The 15,081-nt window shown below is 38.1% G+C and overlaps 1 protein-coding gene across 1 annotated transcript in view; it reads left to right on the top strand.

Moving 5' to 3' along the window:
- Positions 1–15,081, top strand: part of DST (dystonin) — a 485,281-nt gene that overhangs the window by 317,382 nt on the left and 152,818 nt on the right. The window contains exons 32-35 of the mRNA XM_024754681.1: positions 778–940; positions 1,783–1,866; positions 2,581–2,688; positions 3,208–3,306. Of these exons, the coding sequence (XP_024610449.1) occupies positions 778–940; positions 1,783–1,866; positions 2,581–2,688; positions 3,208–3,306 (454 nt within the window). The remainder of the gene's footprint in view (positions 1–777; positions 941–1,782; positions 1,867–2,580; positions 2,689–3,207; positions 3,307–15,081) is intronic.

The following is a 15,081-nucleotide window of genomic DNA, read 5'->3' as shown; positions in this document are numbered from 1 at the left end:
GGGCCGGATGTAGCATCTATACTAGACAGGAAGCGTAAAGAAACTGAAATGTCCTAATATTCATTTTAATCAAAGAGACAAGAAAGTCAAAATCATTTGCCCACTGACCGAAATAAAAAAGTGAAAAGAAATGGGATGGTTTTGGGGGCTCATCTTAAAAGAAATGGAATAGTGTTTCTTCTCATTCATTTTTTATGTTTTTATTAATGCAGCTAAAATGCATTTATTATATAGTGCCATTTGTGAGAAATAAATTATGTTTAAATATTTAGTATCTAATCTCTAAAATACATGATCTGTAGGTTTAATGTAGTGGTTTTAAAATCATAGAAACTGGGGTGTTTAATCACAGTTCCTAGAAAGTACCCTCTGAGTCCATGTTGAACCATTCATTGCTACCATGTCATTTTTTCAGACGTGAACTGCTATTGCTGCAAACTTTAGGTCTTCAAGACTTGCTGATTGATAATTATTATGGTTAACTTCCCAGTTTTCCTGCTTTTTAGCTTTAGTCTCTCGGGCTTGTCCCTAGAATAATCAGTACTGATAAATTGCACAAATCCTGGAGAAAAAGAATTTGTATTCAACCCAAGGCAGTGTAGGTGCCCTTGGAGATGGACCTGGGATGCTGTGGCCTCGAATTCTCGACACACCCCTGTTGTTGTGCTTAGTGCATCTTAAGACAGTAATACTTTGTCCCTCCCTTTTTTTCTACACCTTCCACCTTCCTATTGGTTACTCTTGGAAACCGTGACTATTCCTTTGTTAACCTCTTAGGTTACGGGACTTGGAAGTCATTGGGAAGTCGCTGAAATACTACAAAGATACCTATCACCCTTTAGATGACTGGATCCAGCAAGTTGAAACTACTCAGAGAAAGATTCAGGAAAACCAGCCTGAAAACAGTAAAACCCTAGCCACACAATTGAATCAACAGAAGGTGTGTAAACACAGTTCCTTGTGCTAGGGTTGTGTCTGCATTTGGTCACTCAGACCTTGACCTTCCTTTCTCTTGTTAGTAAGATAAGTCAGCAGCTATTTCAAGGAAGGCAGGGAATAAATCAGAAATGTTAAAAATTTGCACTCAAACCTACATCCATCCCTTATTTTGATTTAAGAAAGTTGCATGTTGCGACAGTTCAAGTTTCTAATGATCCTTTAATCGTAGGTATGGAAATCTCTCTGGTACTTTGCTGGCTGCAATAGTTTCATGGGATCCTAAATTTAAAAAAAAAATGGTTAGTCATAGAAAAACAGCCACATGTGATCAAGAGTTAAATGCTTTGAGATTTTTGTTCCATCTTGAGGGGCCAGTAATTTCTAGCTCTCTTTAGATCAGGATTAGGTGGGGGATAAGGGTTTCAAGTCTGCCTGTGGATAATTCCCATGGAGTTTAGTAATTTCTACTTTGGAAGCCTCATGAGGGGGTGTCACATAGTGGCTTAATCTTGAAAGCTTGGACTTTACCCAATGAGGCAGATGACATTAAGTGCAGTGGGGTAGAGGGAATTCCCTGGCAATCCAGTGGTTAGGACTTGGTGCTTTCACTGCCGAGGGCACAGGTTCAATCCCTGGTTGGGAAACTAAGATCCCATAATCCATGCGGTGCAGCCAAATAAATAAATTAATTAATAAATAAAGGCTACAATTAAAAGAAAAAGTGCAGTGGGGTAGAGAGCTGTAGTCTTAAGTGATGTAGATATTTCTTAGTGCCTGAGATCTCGAGTTGTTGGATAGCATAGGGTTCCTTTCCTTTTTCTCCTAACCTGTGTGTGCTTATAGATGCTGGTGTCTGAAATAGAAATGAAACAGAGCAAAATGGATGAGTGTCAGAAATACGCAGAACAGTACTCCACTGCGGTGAAGGTGAGAAGACCAGTTCCTTGCATCAGATTTCATGTTCAGATATTCAGGGAGGTGCTTCTACGGTATACTTTTAAAGCCTTTGCAGGTCATTCAGTCTGTGTTAAAAAGTGAAACAGAGAATCTTCACTTATCTGTTAATTCTTTATGAAAGTGTGAGTCACGTGATGACTCCTGGTTCTTTCATTCTCTCTCTGTGTCACACACGTGTGCAGCCTGGCCACACCCCCATGTGCACCAGAATAAAATGTAGCTCTGTAATCTGCCTCTTACCACTTTGCTTCCCCTCTCCCCTCCTTGCTGGAGTGTTCCATGCAAGTATTGCTGGAGTACTCCATGGAAGTATTGCTGGAATATTCCATGGAAGAACGTCTACCTTGTGCTCTAAGTCACCACACCTCAGCTTCACCCATCTGGATCTGCAGTCCCATTTCCTAACTAGAGGAGAGGGAGGCTGAAAATAACTGGCACGCTGTCCCTATATGTCTCCATGAACTCCTAAAGAGACTTAGGAACTTTCCTGGCCACCCTAAATGTTTCTGATTTTTATTACCACCTTGGAAACATGTCAGGATTGGATTGATTCTTGAAAATGTAGTTTTGCAATATTTTCTTGACTTAGTCAGTGAAAGTAGATGCCCTTTCTCTGCATCAAATCACTATAGAATGAAGGGTTAGTGCTTTGCTTTAATTAATCTTACCATTTCCTTTATACAGGACTATGAATTACAAACTATGACCTACCGGGCTATGGTGGATTCACAACAAAAGTCTCCAGTGAAACGCCGGAGAATGCAGAGCTCGGCAGACCTCGTCATTCAAGAGGTGATACCCGTCCAGAGATGGGGAGGGTGTAAAAGAGAGAAGCAACACTTTAGCAATTTTACATTTATACATTTGTATTGTGGTAAAATGTCCATAATAGAAAATTCACCACTTTAGCCATTTTTAAGCATACAATTCAGTGGCGTTCAGTACATTCGTAATGTCGTACAACCTTGAACACAATCCATTTCCAGAACATTCCATCATCCCAAACAGATGCTCTCTACCTATAACAATGCATCTTATTAAGGGTTTTAAAAAACCTTTGAAAATCTTCATTCAAGATGAATGAATTGCAGAGAATAATAAATGTGTATCGTGATCAAATTTAGAAGAGGATTGCCATCACTGTGGTTTGCACAGCAGTAATCTCGTTCCTACTCGGTGATCATTGCTGGGGAGTCATGAACTTCCCTGTCCCATAGACTAGTTAATATTTTAATTATTACTCAGTGTTCATTCAGCTCATTTAGGGCAACTGGAGATCCTGTTTTTATTTTTATTTTTCCTTACTTGCAGTTCATGGACCTGAGGACCCGATATACGGCTCTGGTCACCCTCATGACACAATATATTAAATTTGCTGGGGACTCATTGAAGCGTCTGGAGGAGGAGGAGGTAACCATTAACCATGGGCAGGTTACTGAAAAGGAGCCACGAGACGGTTTCATGATAAACTCACGTGGTTGAGAGCTGATGTATAAGTGATTAATTATAAAATTACAGTGAAAAACAGTAGAGGCGTAGGATTTTTTGGTTTGTGATTAAGATTCTCTCGAACTGAAAAACATTACCAAAAAAAAAGGAACAACCTTTTTGGAAAAAAAATTTTTTTATTTTTACTCTAGGGCTCTAGTATGAGAGCGTTAATGTCGTTAAGTGGTTCCATTTAAATTATGGAATGTTGGCAGTTTAGCAGAAAGTTTTTCAGTTTTCTCACAGTTGAGAAGTATTGTTCTTTGAAGTATAGTTACTACTGTTATGATATCTGCAGAAATATTACATAAACACATTTGTTTTATGCATTTTAAATTAATTTACATCTTCAAGGATTTAAAACATGAAAGTCATTAAGTTAGAAGTAGCAGGTGTTTATACAAAATGGTAGTACTTTTTAAGAATTGTGGGGGGGGTTATTTTGTTTTTGTTTTTAGCTTTGCCAAAAAGATATGGTGTATATTAAAAAGACTAAGTACCATTCTAATTTGGAGAACTTCAGTGCCTTTGATTATGCATTTAAAATATATTCAGAAACAGAAAGAATAAGGAGTTATTTATGGAAATCTATTTTCATAAAAGGCTATTGTATCTAATTTTGAAAGTATGCTCTGCTCTATTATCTTAATATGCTTTCTGTTCCTAACCTCAGAACAGACAAAAATAGTAAACCAAATGCTGTAGTAAGTAAATTGTGGGGCATTAGTCATTTAAATTAGACCGTTGTTGAAATTCTGTAGGTGACTGTACTTAGTATAACTCCATTCATATAATGAGAGAACCAAAATGGTAGTAAATGTCTAATAGATGTTGCTTTCTTAGTTTCTAAAATTATGACCGCTTTTGTAAACTACTTTTGTCTGTTCACAGTTAATAGTTTTCGGCAACTAAATCACTAACATGGCTACTTGCAAGTCTTTATAACTAACTTCCTTTGGGTTTAGAAAGGAGAACCAGAATATTTTCACATTCAAATAATTGGCATACACTTCTCATCTATGAAGGAAAGTCCATATTTTTTTTACATTCTTAATTTTTAAGAGCTATGATTCCATTTTAAGTGGTATACAGATCTTTTAAATTGTGTATTTTGTAGTTAAATGTAATATAAATAATTTAAGCCCTTCCCTTTCTTACAATGTATGTCTGCACATATATGAGCCAATTTGCTCAATGTATCTGATGAAGTAGAATAGTAGAAGTTGATAGAACCAAAAGATATTTCAAAAAGCCTGAAATATATCCAAAATTATGCTTGTCATCCTTTGAAATATAAAAGATTATGTTGAATTTAAAGTCAAAACAATGCAGCTTATGGAAGACCATGCAAAGATTATTATAATTTAAAGCAGATTTTAAAATTCCTTGTTAAAAATTCACCACTTAAGGATATTAATAATGGAATATCTTACAAAAGATACATAGCTCAGTTTTCAGATTCCAAAGAGTAGTGTTTCTGAAACTGGGTCTATCTATACTCACATGAGAGATCTTGGTCAGAGAGCAGAATTTTCCATGGTAAATATGAAATCAAAGAGGGATTCAAGTTAATTTCAAAGATAATACCAAATTAGTTACAGAAATATTAGTAGAGTGTCTGTAATAGATAGGTGGATAAAGATATTTCTCCAGTCTTTGTTGATCGCAAAATATATTAAATGTTAGTTGCTGAGATTAAAGGACAACATGTCTCCTTGGGGAACATTTAGATAAAACTTGAAGTTATTTTTATTTGAATAAGTTTGAGATATACAAGAAAGCAAATCAGCTATAGGACTAAATTGTTTCTAGTAATTTTTCTAATATTTGCTAAAAACTTCAGAGTTATCCAGGCAACATGAGATTATTATCAGTCACTAAAATGACTCCAAAACACTGAGAGTTTAACAACAGACATTTTTTTCTGAGAGAATTTTCATTTTTTTAAACCTTAGAACATGACCAAGAAAAAAAGGGAGGGACTCACAACCTCTGAGCAACAGCTAAGTTTTAAACAGAGTTTGATGAGGAATTGAGAAAGACCCTTTTAGAAATCATCTGCTGAAAACATGTTGAACACCTAATGTGTAAGCAGATAAAATGCTTCAGTATCACTGAGAGTTGACCCTGATAAGAAAATAAAGAAAATAGAACACTAAATATTGCAGACTGTGATGAGATTTTTTTTCATATGAATTCTTATTAAAAATCATATTTAGGTTAGCAAAGGAAACATCTAAAATTCTCATCAAGATTATTGGGGATCAAGAAATGAGAGGAAGAAAAATAAGATGCATGGTCTATAATACAAACTAAATTCTTGAGATTTACCAGGGCTTTTCAATGAAAATAAAATCTGCTATTTAGAATAATTTCCCTCCTTTTGTTTAAATTATTTCTAAATATGATGATTTTGAGCTGATGATATGACACTAATAACCTTATGGTATTAATAAAGAGAAATTAAATTGTGATTATAAACTAGCCCTGATCATGTTCTGTAGTCAAGTGTATTTCTCCCAGCTGAGATTGATTCTGTAATCAGTAGAGTAAACAGATTTTCTTAATTGGATCTGAATCCCTAAGTACACTTTTACAAGCATTTATATTTAACAAATATCTTTATGTTTATGGAGTATCTGAAGGTTCTTGTCAAAGTGGATTCATATGAGCCATGTCATTAAGGACAACAACAAAATCAGTGAGTATATGAAGCACATCTTTTCTAAAGCCACCAGGGACTATAGGTGCCTTTGCATTAGCAATTCTGACTATTTTAAGTATCATAGTAGGGCAAATATAAATTAGTGAGGCATTTGATTGTAGAAATTACAGATTTTTATATAATTTTCCTCCTTCCTTATGTTAAGTATTATTTCCTCAATTGGCTCTCTGTTCCAAAGTTCTGTATCTTGCTTCTTTCACCATTAAGACAGGAGAATGTAAATATCATTTCAAATTTCCATTGGGCTAGAAAATGAAAACTAAATTCTCTAATGTCATTCAGTTCCTATACATTGTATGTTCTTCTCAGCCCACAGGACTGAGTTGTGTGTGAGAGCAGAAAGAGGACTGTTGTGAGAATTTTGGTTCCTACTTTGTCACTTGCCTATTGTGTGAGTTTTCAAAATTATTTAACCTCCCTAGACCTCAGTGTCCTCATCTGGGGTGAGGGTCATACTGTAAGCTTCCTTCTTGCTGTAAAATTCTGAGCTAGCTAATTTTAAAAGCAGAATTATTCCTAAGAGACCAAAAAAAAAAAAAAAAAAAAAAAAGATTCCTTGATTTAAAAAACCTGAACCCCAGGGTTTTTTGTCTTCTTAAAAATTTGCACTCAAACCTACATCCATCCCTTATTTTGATTTAAGAAAGTTGCATGTTGCGACAGTTCAAGTTTCTAATGATCCTTTAATCGTAGGTATGGAAATCTCTCTGGTACTTTGCTGGCTGCAATAGTTTCATGGGATCCTAAATTTAAAAAAAAAATGGTTAGTCATAGAAAAACAGCCACATGTGATCAAGAGTTAAATGCTTTGAGATTTTTGTTCCATCTTGAGGGGCCAGTAATTTCTAGCTCTCTTTAGATCAGGATTAGGTGGGGGATAAGGGTTTCAAGTCTGCCTGTGGATAATTCCCATGGAGTTTAGTAATTTCTACTTTGGAAGCCTCATGAGGGGGTGTCACATAGTGGCTTAATCTTGAAAGCTTGGACTTTACCCAATGAGGCAGATGACATTAAGTGCAGTGGGGTAGAGGGAATTCCCTGGCAATCCAGTGGTTAGGACTTGGTGCTTTCACTGCCGAGGGCACAGGTTCAATCCCTGGTTGGGAAACTAAGATCCCATAATCCATGCGGTGCAGCCAAATAAATAAATTAATTAATAAATAAAGGCTACAATTAAAAGAAAAAGTGCAGTGGGGTAGAGAGCTGTAGTCTTAAGTGATGTAGATATTTCTTAGTGCCTGAGATCTCGAGTTGTTGGATAGCATAGGGTTCCTTTCCTTTTTCTCCTAACCTGTGTGTGCTTATAGATGCTGGTGTCTGAAATAGAAATGAAACAGAGCAAAATGGATGAGTGTCAGAAATACGCAGAACAGTACTCCACTGCGGTGAAGGTGAGAAGACCAGTTCCTTGCATCAGATTTCATGTTCAGATATTCAGGGAGGTGCTTCTACGGTATACTTTTAAAGCCTTTGCAGGTCATTCAGTCTGTGTTAAAAAGTGAAACAGAGAATCTTCACTTATCTGTTAATTCTTTATGAAAGTGTGAGTCACGTGATGACTCCTGGTTCTTTCATTCTCTCTCTGTGTCACACACGTGTGCAGCCTGGCCACACCCCCATGTGCACCAGAATAAAATGTAGCTCTGTAATCTGCCTCTTACCACTTTGCTTCCCCTCTCCCCTCCTTGCTGGAGTGTTCCATGCAAGTATTGCTGGAGTACTCCATGGAAGTATTGCTGGAATATTCCATGGAAGAACGTCTACCTTGTGCTCTAAGTCACCACACCTCAGCTTCACCCATCTGGATCTGCAGTCCCATTTCCTAACTAGAGGAGAGGGAGGCTGAAAATAACTGGCACGCTGTCCCTATATGTCTCCATGAACTCCTAAAGAGACTTAGGAACTTTCCTGGCCACCCTAAATGTTTCTGATTTTTATTACCACCTTGGAAACATGTCAGGATTGGATTGATTCTTGAAAATGTAGTTTTGCAATATTTTCTTGACTTAGTCAGTGAAAGTAGATGCCCTTTCTCTGCATCAAATCACTATAGAATGAAGGGTTAGTGCTTTGCTTTAATTAATCTTACCATTTCCTTTATACAGGACTATGAATTACAAACTATGACCTACCGGGCTATGGTGGATTCACAACAAAAGTCTCCAGTGAAACGCCGGAGAATGCAGAGCTCGGCAGACCTCGTCATTCAAGAGGTGATACCCGTCCAGAGATGGGGAGGGTGTAAAAGAGAGAAGCAACACTTTAGCAATTTTACATTTATACATTTGTATTGTGGTAAAATGTCCATAATAGAAAATTCACCACTTTAGCCATTTTTAAGCATACAATTCAGTGGCGTTCAGTACATTCGTAATGTCGTACAACCTTGAACACAATCCATTTCCAGAACATTCCATCATCCCAAACAGATGCTCTCTACCTATAACAATGCATCTTATTAAGGGTTTTAAAAAACCTTTGAAAATCTTCATTCAAGATGAATGAATTGCAGAGAATAATAAATGTGTATCGTGATCAAATTTAGAAGAGGATTGCCATCACTGTGGTTTGCACAGCAGTAATCTCGTTCCTACTCGGTGATCATTGCTGGGGAGTCATGAACTTCCCTGTCCCATAGACTAGTTAATATTTTAATTATTACTCAGTGTTCATTCAGCTCATTTAGGGCAACTGGAGATCCTGTTTTTATTTTTATTTTTCCTTACTTGCAGTTCATGGACCTGAGGACCCGATATACGGCTCTGGTCACCCTCATGACACAATATATTAAATTTGCTGGGGACTCATTGAAGCGTCTGGAGGAGGAGGAGGTAACCATTAACCATGGGCAGGTTACTGAAAAGGAGCCACGAGACGGTTTCATGATAAACTCACGTGGTTGAGAGCTGATGTATAAGTGATTAATTATAAAATTACAGTGAAAAACAGTAGAGGCGTAGGATTTTTTGGTTTGTGATTAAGATTCTCTCGAACTGAAAAACATTACCAAAAAAAAAGGAACAACCTTTTTGGAAAAAAAATTTTTTTATTTTTACTCTAGGGCTCTAGTATGAGAGCGTTAATGTCGTTAAGTGGTTCCATTTAAATTATGGAATGTTGGCAGTTTAGCAGAAAGTTTTTCAGTTTTCTCACAGTTGAGAAGTATTGTTCTTTGAAGTATAGTTACTACTGTTATGATATCTGCAGAAATATTACATAAACACATTTGTTTTATGCATTTTAAATTAATTTACATCTTCAAGGATTTAAAACATGAAAGTCATTAAGTTAGAAGTAGCAGGTGTTTATACAAAATGGTAGTACTTTTTAAGAATTGTGGGGGGGGTTATTTTGTTTTTGTTTTTAGCTTTGCCAAAAAGATATGGTGTATATTAAAAAGACTAAGTACCATTCTAATTTGGAGAACTTCAGTGCCTTTGATTATGCATTTAAAATATATTCAGAAACAGAAAGAATAAGGAGTTATTTATGGAAATCTATTTTCATAAAAGGCTATTGTATCTAATTTTGAAAGTATGCTCTGCTCTATTATCTTAATATGCTTTCTGTTCCTAACCTCAGAACAGACAAAAATAGTAAACCAAATGCTGTAGTAAGTAAATTGTGGGGCATTAGTCATTTAAATTAGACCGTTGTTGAAATTCTGTAGGTGACTGTACTTAGTATAACTCCATTCATATAATGAGAGAACCAAAATGGTAGTAAATGTCTAATAGATGTTGCTTTCTTAGTTTCTAAAATTATGACCGCTTTTGTAAACTACTTTTGTCTGTTCACAGTTAATAGTTTTCGGCAACTAAATCACTAACATGGCTACTTGCAAGTCTTTATAACTAACTTCCTTTGGGTTTAGAAAGGAGAACCAGAATATTTTCACATTCAAATAATTGGCATACACTTCTCATCTATGAAGGAAAGTCCATATTTTTTTTACATTCTTAATTTTTAAGAGCTATGATTCCATTTTAAGTGGTATACAGATCTTTTAAATTGTGTATTTTGTAGTTAAATGTAATATAAATAATTTAAGCCCTTCCCTTTCTTACAATGTATGTCTGCACATATATGAGCCAATTTGCTCAATGTATCTGATGAAGTAGAATAGTAGAAGTTGATAGAACCAAAAGATATTTCAAAAAGCCTGAAATATATCCAAAATTATGCTTGTCATCCTTTGAAATATAAAAGATTATGTTGAATTTAAAGTCAAAACAATGCAGCTTATGGAAGACCATGCAAAGATTATTATAATTTAAAGCAGATTTTAAAATTCCTTGTTAAAAATTCACCACTTAAGGATATTAATAATGGAATATCTTACAAAAGATACATAGCTCAGTTTTCAGATTCCAAAGAGTAGTGTTTCTGAAACTGGGTCTATCTATACTCACATGAGAGATCTTGGTCAGAGAGCAGAATTTTCCATGGTAAATATGAAATCAAAGAGGGATTCAAGTTAATTTCAAAGATAATACCAAATTAGTTACAGAAATATTAGTAGAGTGTCTGTAATAGATAGGTGGATAAAGATATTTCTCCAGTCTTTGTTGATCGCAAAATATATTAAATGTTAGTTGCTGAGATTAAAGGACAACATGTCTCCTTGGGGAACATTTAGATAAAACTTGAAGTTATTTTTATTTGAATAAGTTTGAGATATACAAGAAAGCAAATCAGCTATAGGACTAAATTGTTTCTAGTAATTTTTCTAATATTTGCTAAAAACTTCAGAGTTATCCAGGCAACATGAGATTATTATCAGTCACTAAAATGACTCCAAAACACTGAGAGTTTAACAACAGACATTTTTTTCTGAGAGAATTTTCATTTTTTTAAACCTTAGAACATGACCAAGAAAAAAAGGGAGGGACTCACAACCTCTGAGCAACAGCTAAGTTTTAAACAGAGTTTGATGAGGAATTGAGAAAGACCCTTTTAGAAATCATCTGCTGAAAACATGTTGAACACCTAATGTGTAAGCAGATAAAATGCTTCAGTATCACTGAGAGTTGACCCTGATAAGAAAATAAAGAAAATAGAACACTAAATATTGCAGACTGTGATGAGATTTTTTTTCATATGAATTCTTATTAAAAATCATATTTAGGTTAGCAAAGGAAACATCTAAAATTCTCATCAAGATTATTGGGGATCAAGAAATGAGAGGAAGAAAAATAAGATGCATGGTCTATAATACAAACTAAATTCTTGAGATTTACCAGGGCTTTTCAATGAAAATAAAATCTGCTATTTAGAATAATTTCCCTCCTTTTGTTTAAATTATTTCTAAATATGATGATTTTGAGCTGATGATATGACACTAATAACCTTATGGTATTAATAAAGAGAAATTAAATTGTGATTATAAACTAGCCCTGATCATGTTCTGTAGTCAAGTGTATTTCTCCCAGCTGAGATTGATTCTGTAATCAGTAGAGTAAACAGATTTTCTTAATTGGATCTGAATCCCTAAGTACACTTTTACAAGCATTTATATTTAACAAATATCTTTATGTTTATGGAGTATCTGAAGGTTCTTGTCAAAGTGGATTCATATGAGCCATGTCATTAAGGACAACAACAAAATCAGTGAGTATATGAAGCACATCTTTTCTAAAGCCACCAGGGACTATAGGTGCCTTTGCATTAGCAATTCTGACTATTTTAAGTATCATAGTAGGGCAAATATAAATTAGTGAGGCATTTGATTGTAGAAATTACAGATTTTTATATAATTTTCCTCCTTCCTTATGTTAAGTATTATTTCCTCAATTGGCTCTCTGTTCCAAAGTTCTGTATCTTGCTTCTTTCACCATTAAGACAGGAGAATGTAAATATCATTTCAAATTTCCATTGGGCTAGAAAATGAAAACTAAATTCTCTAATGTCATTCAGTTCCTATACATTGTATGTTCTTCTCAGCCCACAGGACTGAGTTGTGTGTGAGAGCAGAAAGAGGACTGTTGTGAGAATTTTGGTTCCTACTTTGTCACTTGCCTATTGTGTGAGTTTTCAAAATTATTTAACCTCCCTAGACCTCAGTGTCCTCATCTGGGGTGAGGGTCATACTGTAAGCTTCCTTCTTGCTGTAAAATTCTGAGCTAGCTAATTTTAAAAGCAGAATTATTCCTAAGAGACCAAAAAAAAAAAAAAAGAAAGAAAAGATTCCTTGATTTAGAAAACCTGACACGCAGGGTTTTTTGTCTTCTCTGACTATTGACTTTCTGAAGCTTCTTCTCTGCAGATGGTGGTGGGGTTGGTGGTGGGGTTTGTGCTACCTTTGGTTTCACTTCAAAAAAAAAAAAAAAGAAAGAAAAGATTCCTTGATTTAGAAAACCTGACACGCAGGGTTTTTTGTCTTCTCTGACTATTGACTTTCTGAAGCTTCTTCTCTGCAGATGGTGGTGGGGTTGGTGGTGGGGTTTGTGCTACCTTTGGTTTCACTGGTCTGTGTAAGTCCTTTCATGAGCATGGCTTCAGATTCTTAAAGACAGATTGGAGTCGAATGGGTTTGACCCTTCTGAACGTCTCTCATAGATGAAAAGGTGTCAGGAGGCTTCTGAGCACGGGGTGTATTCAGATCTGCTCCAGCGGCAGGAGGCGACGATGCTGGAGAATCGCAAACTCACGGAGAAGATAACAGAGCTGGAGAGGATGCTGGCTGAGCTTGAGAAGCAGAAGTCCCGGGTTGAGGAGGAGCTTCCAAAGGTCAGGGAGGCAGCGGAGAACGAGCTGAGGAAGCAGCAGAGGGATGCAGCGGACATCACCCTGCAGAAGATGCGGGCGGAGGGCGAGGCCCAGAGATACCGCCGGGAGCTGGAGGCCGTTGAGGGGGAGAAGGAGGCGGCGCAGCGCGAGCTGGAGCGCGTGCGGATGCTCACGGCCGAGGCCGAGGCCCAGAGGGAGGCCGTGCAGAGGAACCTGCGTGGCTTCCGGAAACAGCTGGAGGAGCACACTGCCACCAGGAGGGCCCTGGAGAACCATCTGAAGAGGAAAGACTCCAGCCTCCACGAGGTGGAGCAACAGAAAGATAAGCTGATGGAGGAACTAAGGAGAAAGAAGGACCACGAAGAGGAGCTCCTGAAGCTGGTCGAGCAGATGGAGAAAGACCTCACGTTCCAGAAACAGGTGGCAGAGAAACAGCTGAAGGAAAAGCAGAAAATTGAATCGGAAGCCAGAAGAAAAATAATCGAGATGCAGTGTTCGTTCAAAGAAAACCCACTGCCAGCTTGTACGAGCACCCAGGCTGAGGAACTGAAGCAGCAGGTGGATGAGCGGACAGTGGCCGATAGAAAGGCTGAGAAGGACATGAGGGAGCTGAAGTATGAACTCAGTGCCCTGCAGCTCAAGAAAACTTCATCGGAGGAGAAGGCTCGCTTGCTTAAAGAAAAACTGGGTGAAACCAGCAATGCACTGAGATGCCTCAAGCTGGAGTTGGAAAGGAAGGACCAGGCGGAGGAGGGGTTCTCTCGGCAGCTCCGGGAGCTGGACAGGCAGCTGAGCCAGACCACAGGGAAGGCAGAAGAGGTCAGGCAGGAGGCCAATGACCTTAAGAGGATAAAGCACAACTATGAGCTAGAACTGGAATCTCTGCAGGAGGAGAAAGGGAAGCTGCAGAGGGAGGTGGACCGGATCACCAGGACACAGGCCGTCACCAAGAGGAGCATCCAGCATTTAAATTCACAAGTTACTTCTTTGCAGGATGACAAGGACTTCTCTGGCGAAAGAGCACGATCCTGCCAGAGAAAGTCCGATCACCTGAAAGAACAATTTGAGAAAAGCCACGTGCAGTTGCTTCAAAATATTCAAGCCGAAAAGGAGAATAATGAGAAAATCCAAAAGCTTAAGGAGGAATTGGAGAGAAGTAATGACTGTGCAGACACACTAAAGCACAAAGTGGATGAGCTCACCAGGCAGAATAACGAAACCAAGTTAATGATGGAGAGAATTCAGGCAGAATCGGCAAATGTGGTCTTAGAGAAACAAGCCATCCAGCAAAGATGTGAAGCACTGAAAATCCAGGCGGATGGTTTTAAAGACCAGCTTTGTGCCACAAACAAACACTTGCACAAACAGACGAAAACGGAACAGGATTTCCAGAGGAGGATCAAATGCCTGGAAGAAGACCTGGCCCAAAGTCAACATTTAGTAAGTGAATTTAAGCAGAAGTGCGACCAGCAGGACCTCATCATCCAGAACACGGAGGAGGAGGTGCAAAGTCTGAGTGCTGAGCTAAGTGCATCCAAAGAGGAGAAACGCCTTGGGGAGCAGGCAGTGCAGATGCAGTGGGCACAGGTGCAGGACCTGAACGACAGATTGAAAAAGGTGCAAGACGAACTGCACTTAAAGATCCTAGAGGAGCAGGTGACCCACAGGAAGATGGTTCTGTTTCAGGAGGAATCTGAGAAATTCAAACGTTCTGCAGAGGAGTTTCGGAAAAAGATGGAAAAACTGATGGACTCCAAAGTTATCACGGAACATGATATTTCGGGCATCCAGCTTGACTTTGTGTCTCTCCAGCGGGAAAAGTTCAAGGCGCAAGAGAACGCAAGGCTCTGTGAAACAAATATCCGAGAACTTGAGAGGCAGCTCCAGCAATATCGTGAGCAGATGCACCGAGGGCAGAATGGGGAGGCACATCACTACCAGAAATGTCGGAAGCTCACAGATGAGCTGGTCGCCCAGAAACGGGAGGTGGAAAACCTGAAGCAAAAGATGGATCAGCAGATAAAAGAACAGGAGCATCAGTTAGTGGTGCTCCAGTGTGAAATCCAGAAAAAGAACCCAGCCTTCAAGCCACATCTTGAGATGGCAGTGAAGGAGTATCAGCGCCCAGGGGACTTCTCCTCCTCTCCCTCCATGGCCAGGTCCCCTCTACAGAGGTGGACTCAGGAACCACAGCTTTCGGAGGAAGGATGGCAACATCGGGGTGCTGAACAGATGCAGAAGGA

The sequence above is a fragment of the Neophocaena asiaeorientalis genome, unplaced genomic scaffold, assembly GCF_003031525.2.
Source record: "Neophocaena asiaeorientalis asiaeorientalis breed wild unplaced genomic scaffold, Neophocaena_asiaeorientalis_V1.1 scaffold319, whole genome shotgun sequence".
Classification (NCBI taxonomy): domain Eukaryota; kingdom Metazoa; phylum Chordata; class Mammalia; order Artiodactyla; family Phocoenidae; genus Neophocaena; species Neophocaena asiaeorientalis.
The sequence above is the reverse complement of the archived record's forward strand: the minus strand, read 5'-3'. Positions and strand labels throughout refer to the sequence as shown.